The sequence below is a fragment of the Phoenix dactylifera genome, chromosome 9 (genome assembly GCF_051530095.1).
Source record: "Phoenix dactylifera cultivar Ajwa chromosome 9, Ajwa_hap1_PhDact_Kaust_v1.1, whole genome shotgun sequence".
Classification (NCBI taxonomy): Eukaryota; Viridiplantae; Streptophyta; class Magnoliopsida; order Arecales; family Arecaceae; genus Phoenix; species Phoenix dactylifera.
Genome location: NC_143198.1, coordinates 22,059,968 through 22,073,029, shown reverse-complemented (window position 1 = coordinate 22,073,029; position 13,062 = coordinate 22,059,968). Strand labels below are relative to the sequence as shown.

At 39.8% G+C, this 13,062-nt stretch overlaps 2 protein-coding genes across 2 annotated transcripts; both read right to left on the bottom strand.

Annotated features, from left to right (window-relative positions):
* Positions 1–243: 243 nt before the first annotated feature.
* LOC148700339 (uncharacterized) lies at positions 244–2,419 on the bottom strand. Its single transcript, XM_089925414.1, has 5 exons — positions 1,716–2,419; positions 1,491–1,614; positions 1,080–1,403; positions 863–970; positions 244–756 (listed from the first exon to the last, which is right to left on the bottom strand). Exons 1-5 carry the CDS (start codon positions 2,060–2,062, stop codon positions 394–396), a joined length of 1,266 nt encoding a protein of 421 aa, XP_089781540.1. The 5' UTR covers positions 2,063–2,419; the 3' UTR covers positions 244–393.
* Positions 2,243–5,924, bottom strand: LOC149752877 (uncharacterized). The gene is made up of 5 exons (XM_089925651.1): positions 3,631–5,924; positions 3,237–3,548; positions 3,052–3,151; positions 2,559–2,970; positions 2,243–2,415 (listed from the first exon to the last, which is right to left on the bottom strand). The coding sequence occupies exons 1-5, from the start codon at positions 5,922–5,924 to the stop codon at positions 2,243–2,245; spliced, it is 3,291 nt and encodes a 1,096-aa protein (XP_089781777.1).
* Between the last annotated feature and the right edge of the window lie 7,138 nt (positions 5,925–13,062).

The window sequence follows — 13,062 nt, the reverse complement described above, 5'->3', positions numbered from 1 at the left end:
CATTAATCCCGTCACTGACCTAGTGATAAGTTTACGGTCACTAATTGGTTACAAACGCGCTGAGCAAAATCAATTTTTATTGACCAAAATCCTGTCACTAAGTTTATGACTGCTCGTCACAATAGTTGGTAAACAATTTAGTAACCAAAATTTGGTCACCGATCACAATCTAATAACCTGGTACATTTGGTACATTGATTGGCACATAATAATAATAATCATTAATAGCAAAGGCATTCAACATTACGCAAAAGTCATTTTAAATGTCATTCAAAATTGGCATCAACATGTCCTGAATCCATCAAAATCAAAGTCTAAAAATATGTCATAAAGATCAACAGAGATTTCATTCCTCCTAGGAATGCAAAGACCTATCATCTAAGGCAAAAACAATTATAATGAAGCATGATCAGCAGAACCAGAATCACCATTACTCCCCCGATCTGCATGCCTTGGTCCAAAGCCAATCTCTTCTCTCATCTTTTGAAGAACCTCCTCTTGCCATTTTTTCTTTTCCTGCTCAAGAATACGTAGAAGGTCTTCATTAGTGTACAGCTCTGGAGCTTGACTTGTAGAGGTGGAAGCAGATGATGATTGCCCAATAATTCCAGTGAGATCCTCTAGGGGACTAAAGCCATAGACATGGCCATGAGTTGGGACACCAGTTGCCTCAAACCACAAGTCATAATCACGTGGAGGAGCATCTGAGGTGGAGGCATCACCATATTTTTTGGAGTATTCAGCTGAATACTTTGCCTGCCAGTTGATTTAAAAGAAGAGAAAAACATTATGGTGGATCAAACAAGAGATAAACATGAGCAAGCTCAATAATATTTATGAATCATAAAAAAATTATACTTACCATGACAGCTTCACTTCTCTTATCTACATATCCTCCCATGCCTTGCTTTGTCTTATGCGTCCGATTAAAAGATTCAACTATTGTTGGCTCCCTGCCTAACTTTAATTTCTACAAAAGAGAAAAGAAAAAATTCATTAACATATAATGGGCTAATTTAAGATGACTGAACAATAATATAAAAATTATTATAGAAATCTAATTGAATAAAGATATGTACCAATCGTTCGTCATGATTGACAAATGTGATTGATCCTCCACAGTGTTTAGAGATGCTACCGTTCTTCATGGTGTTTCTATTATTTTTGTTGGCTTCTGATTTCTTCTTCCATTTTGGGGAGATCCAAATATCAATTAGCTTATTCCAATTTTCTCTAGAGATCCAATTAGGGGGTTTATCACGGGCTTTGTTTAAATCTCCTTTTGCTTCCAGAAGCTTTTGGCTTCTGACCTTCCCTAATGAGGTTGTCAATCGTCGCTGACAATGCTTGTTCCAAACTTCATGCACATGATGCAATTGTCCTGGAAGAATTGTGTGTATCTCCTAACAATATATAGATCGCAAGTAATCAGACTTACTATTTGTTAAGGGCAAAAGTTAATGATAAGAAATATAAATTAATTACATCACCTCAAATTTGTTCCACATTCCAACTTTAGCATGTGTAGGGACCTCCCTCCATGACAACCACGGACCATTAAAAAATTGGCGCATGATAGCAACAGCTTTGTGACTGACCTCATAATCAAGAAACCTGCAATTTAAAAAATATTCATTAGAAAATAAATTAAATACTTTAAATGCAACAAACACATAAATTCAAATTAGTGATATAAGAAAGTGATATTTTCATACATTCCTCTTTTGCACCTAACAATCACTTTTCCATTTGCATCAACAGGGGCTTTAAGGGTTGGTTCTGGGCCATTGCTCTGTCTTGGATCAATTCCAAGTTCATCATTCATCTGATCCTCATTCATTGTATCCTCATAATTTTGCACTGCACCATTCATTTCTTCATCATTTATTTCTTCATTTGCATCCAACTCTTCAATCATGTCCCCATCAGGAATGTAATCATCATCATCATGACATTCCTCGACACGCTCAGGCAACCTAGGAGGTTGAGGAGGAACTTGAGTAGCAGCCAGTATTAAAGCTGCTTTTCCATTACCTATTGCTTTCCCTTTTTTCTTGGCCATAACTGCACAACAATAAAAAGTTATAGTTATTTCACAATGTAAATGTCAACAAATTCAATCAAAGTAAAGAACAATCAGTGGACCTGTTGCTTTCCCTTTGCTCTTTCTCATGTCTGCACAACTATAATTTATAAGTCTAAAATTAGTTATATTAGCATTCATAAATATGCATGTTGTATTTTAATCTTCCTCAGCCTCATGCTCCTCTTCCTCAGTTTGTTCATCTTCAAAATCTTCTTCTTCATCCTCAAGATCCTCTTCCATTTGGTTAGTTGTCAACTCAATTTCTGCTGCATCAATATCTTCTGCATCTCTATTAACACCAACCAAAATGTCTGGGTCATCAAGCTCATCTGTCATCGAGATTGGGGTAGGAATCCTGTAGTTTTCTTCTTGATAAAATCAGAAAAATTTTCTTCTGTCCCACTAGGAAGGAACCTACCTCTAGCTTTTGTCTTAATTACTGCCCACCACAATCTTCGATTCTTCTTCTTACCTGGGTAACCAGTATAGAACACCTGATGTGCTTGTTGAGCTAATACAAACGGATCATTGGTTGGAAGTCTTAGTTTGTAATTGATCTCAACGAGGCCATGTTGAGGATGCACTTTCATACCCTTATCTCTGTCATACCAGTCACATTTGAATAACACTACTTTATTACCAATCCCAAAATAGTCTAACTCGATAATGTCAACCAACATCCCATAATAGTCACTCTCAAAGTCATTGTAACTGCTTCCCTTAATGCACACACCACTGTTGAAGGTTCTTTTATCCTTTCCATATTCTTTGGTGTGAAATCTGTACCCATTCACAAAGTAGCCTTTATAACATTTAACTTTATTCCCAGGGCCATATGATAGGTCCTTTAAGCGCCCATCAACATGATTTTTACTGTCATTAACCTAGCATGATAAAAATAATATCGTAAGAATAAATCAAGTGAAAGTCTAATTTATTATTATATTTATGAATTTACAGCTCACATATGATCTAAACCAAGCCGGAAACTCCATTTCGCGTCGTCTTTCCAAATCAATTTGGCTTATATTTGGACAAGATTGACGGATATAATCATCAAAATACCTACAAGACAAAAGCTATAATCACATATATTGTACTCCATATGCATTTTTAAGCATGATTATAATTAAGTACTTGTGTAACTTACTTTCCAAAAGGTTGAACCTCTACACAATTAAGAAGAACATATAACTCAGCAGCATTAAACTCCTGAGTAGTCAAATGCCTTGCAGAAGGTTTTCCAAAAGGTCGACCTTGATGAGTAAAAATGGATAGACGATCCACGAGATCAAACTCCCCTTCATCTTCATTACGGGGAACTTGATTTAACCTCGTTTGTATAGAAGGCTCAAAATAATGCGAACAGAAAGTTGATATTTCTTCTATGATGTAAGCCTCGACAATAGAACCTTCAATCGATGCTCGATTCTTTACCTTCTGCTTTATATCATGCATAAGCCTATAAATAAGATTAATATGTTAATTTCTCAAATTTAATGGATACAAAGAAACTATATTAATGGATTTACAGAAATTGTTACCTTTCAAAGGGGTACATCCATCTGTACTGCACGGGCCCCCCAACCTTAGCTTCATAAGCTAGATGAACAGGTAAGTGCTCCATTGAGTCAAAAAATGCAGGAGGGAATATCTTCTCAAGTTTGCAGAGAGTTACCACAATATTTTTCTCAAGAACCTCCATATCTTGGACACGCAAAGTTGTGCTGCATAAATCTCTAAAGTAACAGCTTAATTCTGTCAATGCATCCCACACTGGTGCTGGCAATACTTCACGGAATGCAATTGGAAGCAATCTCAGCATGAAAACATGACAATCGTGACTTTTTAACCCGTAAAACTTATAATCATCCAGGTTAACACACTTCGATATGTTTGAAGCATATCCATCAGGCAGTCTTAACCCTTTCACCCACTCGCAGACCTCCATTGCTTGGTCTTTGGACAATACATAGGAAGCTGGAGGCTTAACTAGCTTTCCATTAACAAATTGAATCCTCAACTTAGGACGCTTGCAATACAACTCCAAATCTTGCCTTGCTTTCACATTATCTTTAGTCTTCCCTTTTACATCCATACAAGTGTAAAATATATTGAGAAACACATTCCGAACAATATGCATGACATCTAAATTATGTCGAATAAGTAGTGTATGCCAATAGGGCAACTCCCAAAATATGCTCCTTTTCACCCAATTATGATCTTTACCGAATCCAGGAATGGTGTGCTTAGGAGCTTTCAAACCAAAAGTTATATTAGGCAAAGCAGAGATCCTATTTTTCAACTCCTCACCAGACAGTCGACGAGGTGGGGGGTCTGTCTCTATTCTACCATTGAAGAAACTATCAACTTGGTATCTGTATGCATGGTCCATGGGCAAGAATTGACGATGGCAGTCAAAAAAAGAAGTCTTCCCACCATGTTGTAGTGTAAATATTTTTGAGTTCTCCATACAATACGGGCAGGCCAACTTTCCATGCGTACTCCATCCTGAAAGCATGCCATATGCAGGAAAATCATTGATAGTCCATAATAAAACTGCCTTCATTTGAAAATTCTCTTTTCTAAAGATGTCATAAGTGGTGACCCCTACTTCCCATAATATTTTAAGTTCATCAATCAAAGGCCTAAGCAAGACATCAATACTTTTGCCAGGGCTCTTAGGTCCAGAAATGACTAAACTTAGAAAAATGTAGGGTCGTTTCATACATATTGATGGTGGAAGATTGTAAACTGTTACGAAAACTGGCCAACAAGAATAAGGACGAGCTGATTGGCTAAAGGGGTTAAATCCATCCGTACATAACCCAAGTCTAACATTACGAGGCTCGGTAGAAAAGGATGGATGAATGCGGTCAAAGTGCTTCCAAGCCTCCCCACAAGCAGGATGCACCATCTCATCTGAATCACCTCCCTTCACATGCCATGACATGAGTTCTGCCGTTCTGCTTGACATAAAAAGCCTCTGAAGTCTTGGTGTTATTGGAAGATATCGCAACCTTCTATAAGGAACATCTTTTCTTCTACCACCACCATCATTTCTTCTGAGTTTATAACGAGGATGACCACAAATAGTACACTCAATCAAATTCTCTGTTTCCTTATAGAATAGCATACAATTATTCTCACAAACATCAATACTTGTATACTCCAACCCCAACTTCCGAAGCATCTTCTTTGATTGATAGAAATCAGAGGGCAGCTTCTCACTTTCCGGCAACATATTCTTCACTATTTTCATGATTCGATCATAGCAAGATATACTCATATTAAATTCAGACTTGCAATTTAATAATTGACTAATAGCAGATAACTTAGAGTGTTTTTTACACCCTTCCCACAAAGGTACTTCTGCATCTTTCAACAAAGAATAAAAATCTACAGCATCCTTATTTGGCTCTTCCTCATGATTAACTTCAAATGCACTTCTCAAATGAAGTTCCTCTTCTGGACCCATAGCTTCCATCACCATGGTTCTATATTGCTGACCATGTTCACAAGCAACATCCATTGATGTGGATGCTTCTACTGCACTTGTACTTACAGGAGCAACTGCACCAAGTAACTCCCCATGTGCAAACCATGTTGAATATCCCGGTGTAAACCCCTTTCTCAACAGATGAACATTGACCGTATCACGGTTAAGAAATTTCTGGTTGTCACATCTTATACAAGGGCATCTAATCTTATCACCACTACAATACTCTAACTGAGTAAATGCAAACTCAAGGAACCCTTTAACTCCATCATAGAACTCAGCTCTTATATAACCATTTTCACTAAGTCGGTGGTACATCCAATTACGATCAACTGACATAGTTCCTCTAAAAATCAAAAAAATAAAACAATATAAGAAAGCCTAGAAAATATTAGAGAGATGATAAAAAAAGAAAACAACATAAAGAAAAACCGAACCATTAAAAACACGAAAGGCAAGATCGTAAAAAATGTAAAAGAAACAAAAACTGGTATGATATTTATGAAGATGAGAAGTTATCATAAGCATGACAAAAATAAGTCATTCAATCTTGTCCCAGCATCATTGACATTAAGAAGGCATTCAATCTTTACAAAAAACTGAACATAAGGAATTAACCTTTACAAGTTATCTGTTCATTCATCTAATACCAGCAATATTCAAAAAGCATTTAATCTTTACAAAGACAAGGAATACAAGTCAAATCATCCAAATTTACATATGGAATACTATCTGCTTCACATAGAACAAATGTGAATATACATGATCGCCTCTAATGCTAGGAAAGCATGGTACTTCTTAGCAAGCTTTTTGACCAGCTTCTTGATTGCACACTGGAAATAACTCACAACCATGAAGCAACACCACTTTCCACCACTTTCCATTATTCCTTGCAGATGAACAATGATTGTAAAAATGAATAACATGACGAAAAAATTAAAATCCATGAACTTTACATAATCCCAACCCATCAACCCTCAAAATTACAACAATAATCAGTGAAGCAGTCTAAATATATGCAAACCATTGGTAGGACTAACAAATGTGTCAGAATAAAAATGCATAATATTAAGGAGCTCCTCAAGTACAACATTATTTTTGTCTATTTTAGCAACAGTAAATTCGACACAGTGCCCGTATCATGATTTATCCAACCAAGTGATGTGTCCAAGTATCATAATAAAAGCAGCTACTCAGATATATCATAGTTGCTTTCGTCTATTTTAGCAAAAAAAAAAAAATCCCTCCTCTCTTTCTCTGTCTATTTTTGTTTAGATGGCATGTTTATTTATTTATTATTTTCCCCCAAGACAAGTAGGGGCTAACACCCCACCTTTTCTACTCTATACAACCTTAGGGGCTCACTCTAACCAGAACCGAACTACCGACTTCTTGCGCAAATGGCAAGAGATGATGCTATCCGAGTAACTACTCGGCAGTACGATTGTTTAGTAATCGATCCTTCAAACTTGTGTCAGCTCTTCTTCTTACCATGCTATCCTCAAATTTTTTTAATGCTCCTTTGCATTGCTTATGCAGAAACTCTAACAATGTTTCTCTTAAATTATATACCCAACACTGCACACAGTTCATGTTATTCTACAATTTAACATCCATCCATTTCACATTTTTTCCATAAGAGATGCTCATCTTATTTCCTTTGGCTCTTTGTCCTGTGGTATAGGACATGAAGCATCATGTCATATTTTGGTTATGACCCTCCTGATCAAATATAATCTATTTTGTAGTGACTGTATCTAATATATGGGTAACCAAAAATTGAAACCATGATATATCAAACAGCCACTTAGCTAAATCAGTTGGCTATATATAGAACCTTTTATTTGACCACATGTTTATATCCTCTTATCTTTATTTCTGGAGTTTGCTGGTTCATTGTTCTGCTTAAACATCATAGAATATATGAGAAACTGGATCTTTATATTATCAAAATAAGTTTTTGTGATCACATCTTGTGTCTCAGCTACAGCTACTATAAAAGATTTGGGTTGGCTTCTAAAGCCAAAAATAGAGTAGTTTGAGCCAATACTTAAAAGAATTTAGTAGTGCTCAATTGCCTAGGAAAAAATTAGCAGCGCTTGATGCGTTAGGTTCTATTATATAATTTATTAAAAGGTCAAGCTGAAGCAAAAATTATGAAATGGATACAAGGGAAATAAGTTGTTTCTCTTATCTCTTGTCCATCTACGTTGTATAAGTCTTGCTAAATCTATGTCCTTCAAAAATGGGATCTTGTTTCTGAAAATTGTCCCAGAAGTAAAATGGCTTCCTCTTACAAATGGAATGCCTTGTCCAATCAACTTGAGATCTAATATGCAACTGAGCCCCTAGCTTCATGGCATCTATGTAACCATGTTAGGATGAATGGTGCATCTCATTATGTTCTAAGAAGAATACAAATTTTGCTACAGAATTGGACCCGCTAAGTAAAGATCCTGCAAGTTCATAAGAGAAGCAGAATAATCACATTATGTCCTCCCTAGAACAGCATGATCTGCAGGAATCATTAGATGGGGTTAAGATTAGAAAGCATTCATCTGTGACGTTTTGCCTAGAATATAATTGGCATTGCATCCTTTTCAATTCAATGTGTGGTTAAGATTAGAAGTTTCTCCACACCTCTCCCTCTCTCTCTCTCTTTCTCTCTCCGGGCTTGGGCAAAATCTACCGGGATCGAGCTTGAAGAGGAGGAGGAGGAGGAGAAAACTCTTACCGTCCGGGGAGGTTGTGAGTCGGTGACCGGAGCCGCGGAGGTTGCCGTCCGGGGGAGAAGGATGCGAAGAGCCGCCGGCCGGTCGTTGAAGAGGCGACGACACCGAGAGGAGGCGGCTATCAGGCTCTCAGCGAGGGAAAAGGGGGGGCGGGGGCGGCGGCGGCGGCGGCTCTCAGCGAAGGAGGGGGGCCGGCGGCGGCGGCTCTCAGCGAGGGAGCGGACGCAGCGGCGGCTCTCAGCGAGGGAGGGGGGGGTGCGGCGGCGGCTCTCAGCGAGGGGGTGCGGCGACGGCTCTCAGCGAGGGAGGGCGGCGACGGCTCTCAGCGAGGGAGGGGGGCCGGCGGCGGCGGCTCTCAGCGAGGGAGGGGAGGCAGCGGCGGCTCTCAGCGAGGGAGGGGGGGTGCGGCGGCGGCTCTCAGCGAGGGAGGGGGGGTGCGGCGGCGGCTCTCAGCGAGGGACGGGACGGGAAGGGAAGGGAAAGAAAGGTTAGGGTTTTTTATTTAAGTCGGTTTGCAAGCTGATTTGGGCTAAATCGTGATTTGGGCTAAATCGGTTTGCAAGCCAAATTTCATATCAATTTTTTTTTTTATTTATAAGGCTGATTGGATGGGACTTGCAAGGCAAAAATATTTTTGAACTATAAAGTATGGTAAAAAAATTCTATAAAGCAGGAAACTTGCAATAGGGGTGCAAATAGGTCATGGCCGACACCATGAGATTTTAAAATGAGAAGAAGAAATTTGAGTTTTATAGAGAGCGATTGGAATTTGGATTATCGAAGAAATTTGGGCGGAACGGCGGGCACACTTAGTTTCATTTTGGATATTCCTCCTTTTATTTTTTCTTTTAATTTAGGTTTACTCAAAAATAATATTTTTAATATTTTTGGAATTAAAAATTAAATTTGGTGACAGAAATTTTTGTCAATAATCTGTTACTGCCAAAAATAATCTTTTAAAAATTTATAAATACTAGGGTTACTATATTTGTGACGGCTGCATTTGTCACTGTCTGGTTGCAATTTTGGTTATCATATTGCTGACAGATACCCCGTCACTATGATGGTCACTAAGGTTTGGCGCCCATCCTACCCGCGCATTCTGTGACCGGTCTGTCACTAAACGGTCACTAAGTTTACACCACGGTGACCAAATTTCTGTCGGTCACTAATCCGTCACAAATAGTAACTGATAACGGTCCGTCACTAATTTCCCGTCACTATACGCGTGTTTTCTGGTAGTGGACCCGGCCCATAACCTATGTAGACTAGAGAATACTGCAGCACAGATCTATTGGAGCTGACCACGGGCTGATCGTGGTGTTTGTTATTAGATTCCAATGGATTTGAACTCTTAGTCTTACGAGGACGTCAGGACTTGAACGGAGGGAGTATGTGAGGACCCGTGCGGGCGTGTGTTTAGTTTCACATCGGTTATTCGCTGGGTAGATATTGGGTGCTTATACAGGATCAAGGAACCCAAATAATACCTTCCGGCTAGCCATTTTAGGTAAGGTCCTGGGTTGTTAATAGTATTTTGATTTTTTTTTTCTTACAAAAATATGTTTGGAAAAAAATTTTCCAAAAAAAAGAACTACGTTTGGGACGAGCTTCCCCTGGAATAAGATAGAAATGGTTTATCTTTAAATAATTAATTAATTTGGCTATATTTTTTCCATTCTGTACTGAGCTGGGCCATCACGCCAAAGAGGTTGGGCGCGAGACTTGTGGAATGGGCTTGCATGAGTCCAGTAAAGGTTGGGCCTCGTCCTTTGTTCCATTTGGTTGGGAATTGGCCATCAACAATATAATTAGGGCTTAGCCTCATGGTTCCAGTAAAAGTCTGCAAACTGGTTCAGTGGTTCTCTAAGTTAAGGGAGAGGATCAGATCTGCTCATTTATAAAAAGAAAGGTAATCGGCACATCCTCCATTTTGTTTATTCTTTTTCTTTACTTTGTGACTAACAGACCAAACTGATTCCCTGGTTTAAAATGTCATAAGTTACCTCTATGTTTTCCGGCCCTTAATGAATTAAATATTTGCGCCATAACTTAAATTCAATGCTTGATTAGTGATCTATTTGTCTGGCTAGCACAATAGAGACCACAGATTACATCCAAGAAAGAATCAGATGTAAAGCATACCACTTGGGTTCATCTTTTTGGAAGATCCTGGGGAGGATGTTGTTAAGAAGAGTCAAGGACTTGAGCTATGGAGGGACTCTCCTCTTGGAAATCTGTTAGGTGCTACCGTGTCATTGGGTGCTGCTTAGATGACCGTTGTAATGAGAGGCCAGTTAGGCTGGAATGAATAAATTGAGCCCTAATAGCTTCCTATCAAGAAGGCTAAGATAATGCGGCTCTGTCGTAGAAGATTGGCCTTAGTTGCATTATTAACAAACTGCCGATGCAAAATGAACAAGAACAGTCTTCACCGGGCCTTGTTTTGAAAGGCTAGTTTATTGATTAGTGGCGGTGGCCCATAAACTTTTATTGGGACGATTGCAGGTATATGTTTAGTTCTATAATAGCTATATTTTGAGTGGATCTTACATTCTTATCAAGATCAGAAAATCCAAATAACACGTTACGGCTAGCTTTTTTAAATAAAATCCTAGATTGTGATACATGCTAGTAAAGGGGACCAGTCCTATAATCCATATAGATGAGGTGATGCTGTACCATGGGCTAATTGTGATGTTTGTTTTTGGATATAGTACTTATAATTAAATTTGAATAGATCTAGCCCATAGCTTGACAAGGACGTTAGTGCTTAAATAGCAAACATGTAAGAATCCACATTGGCATATATTTAGTCCTGTTGTGGTTCAAATTTGGGCCGAAGGTGACCACGCCGGTGGAGTCGAGGGAGCCACTGGTTGTTGGAAGAAGAAGACGGGAACCACCTCCTGCGCGACGGAGGCGGACCTGCACAAAATTTCACCAGTGTTTCCGATGAGGACCCTCCAACGATCAAGTTAGAGTGGGATCAATTTGGTCCAGCCAAGAGTCCCTAGAAGTTACCTGATCGAGCTATTTATAATATCGGTGGAGAGGCCCAGGTGGCAGAGGCACTGTCAGCCCTCATCATGAGGGAGCGTGGCTCAAAGCCGAATGGCGCGCAGCTGAGGCTGGTTGGTGGCGTGTGGTGATGTCTGTTCTTGAGAACAGTATGGCGTTAACAATCACAGTAGAGTATGGCTGGAGTAGTCATGGTGCCGTCCTTTGACTATTGAGGGTCGGCTATGGGGCGTAGCACAGTGGTGTCATAACATACGGCTACGTAGGAGGGCGTAGGCACGCACGTAGATACGGTTGTTGGCGAGGCCGAGCTTGTTGAGAGGTTGCGTCGTGCGTCTGGTAAGATCGGCTAGACGGGTGCTGAGGGTAGCTCGGCTTCCCGAGTTTCAAGATGTGCTCGGTGGAGCGCCCCAAGCTCGAGGGTCGGGGCGTACTACTGAAGTAAGCGCCCCAAGCTTGGTCGGGGCAGGTCGGCGAACACTGGAGACACCCCGAGCTTGGTCTAGGCGGGTCGTCGAACACTGAAGACACTCGAGCTTGGTCTAGGAGGGTCGTCGAACACTGGAGACACCCCGAACTTGGTCGGGGGAGTCGGCGAATATCTGAAGTCGATGGAGCTTTTTTGGCGGAGTCCGAAGTCGAGCTGATTATAGGCCGAAGTGAGGATTCAACCGGTCGGCGTTGGCGTTTATTGGGCCAAAACTGGACGGCCTTTTAGCTGTGGGCTGGACGATCCATTTTGCCCCCCATCAAATCCTATATCCATCATTAGAACTTGGGTATTTATAAAAAGCGAAGAACCAAATAACACTTTTTCGCTAGCTTTGCAAGTATTAATCATCTATATCTTGACTAGGACCATGTATGTAAGCTTTCACTTTAAGCTTCCAACAAAAAGCTTCGTGTCTGAGCTCATAAATACTAATCTTTTCAAGATGATAAAGGGGTGAAGTTTACATGGGTGGGAAAAATTTAAGCAAGATAGGCCAAAAATTTGTTGAGGAACAAGATAAGTCAAAAGATTAAGCTTCTCTAAATACTCTTGATATACTAGTCATATGCTTAAAGAAAAAAAATACATCTTTTTTAAACACCAAAAGATATATATTAGATCCGATGATCCTCATCTTTCTATTTGATCTAAGATCTATGCCCAACAAAACAATTCACGTGATGAAGGCAACTGGGAGATCATAATCAATAAGTAGAAAACGACGTGCAAGAAAAAAGAAATCCCGTCTCAGTTGATCTTTCAACAACATATCTTATCAAAAAGAAAAAAAGATCCCTTGCAGCAAGAATACTCAAAGCACCCACTCCTCACCCCATCCACATCCTTCCTCTCTACGCAGCCCATTTCTTGGTGGAGTCAAAAGTGTTTGCCGTCCTCTTCAAGGCTAGAGACCCTGTATCCGTTACTCAAGGCAGCACGGGTTGGCATCTAAGTGGGTTTTCTTTCTCTTTCCCCAAGTCAACCCGTGACAAAAGCTGTGAAGAATAGCATGAAACATGCGAGGATGTCGAAGCCTGTGGCGGAGAACCTGAAAAGAGACCCCAGTTGCGCGCCTGCCCAAACATTTATAAAAATAACCTAAAATATACCACAAGATACCAAAGTAAAGCTATGAGGTTCTTTGGACAAGTTGCTCTATATGCTGCAGGTATGACATCCCACATATGTATCACAGGAGAAATTATATCGTGCATCATGTCCATCATATGGT

Coding starts and splice junctions, on each gene's coding strand:
- LOC148700339 (XM_089925414.1), bottom strand. CDS start 2,062: ATGGCCAAGAAAAAAGGGAAAGCAATAGGTAATGGAAAAGCAGCTTTA. Junction 1,404..1,490: donor GAATGTGGAACAAATTTGAG/GTGATGTAATTA, acceptor ATATATTGTTAG/GAGATACACACAATTCTTCC. Junction 757..862: donor AGAGAAGTGAAGCTGTCATG/GTAAGTATAATT, acceptor ATCAACTGGCAG/GCAAAGTATTCAGCTGAATA.
- LOC149752877 (XM_089925651.1), bottom strand. CDS start 5,924: ATGTCAGTTGATCGTAATTGGATGTACCACCGACTTAGTGAAAATGGT. Junction 3,549..3,630: donor TGGATGTACCCCTTTGAAAG/GTAACAATTTCT, acceptor TCTTATTTATAG/GCTTATGCATGATATAAAGC. Junction 3,152..3,236: donor GAGGTTCAACCTTTTGGAAA/GTAAGTTACACA, acceptor TTTGTCTTGTAG/GTATTTTGATGATTATATCC.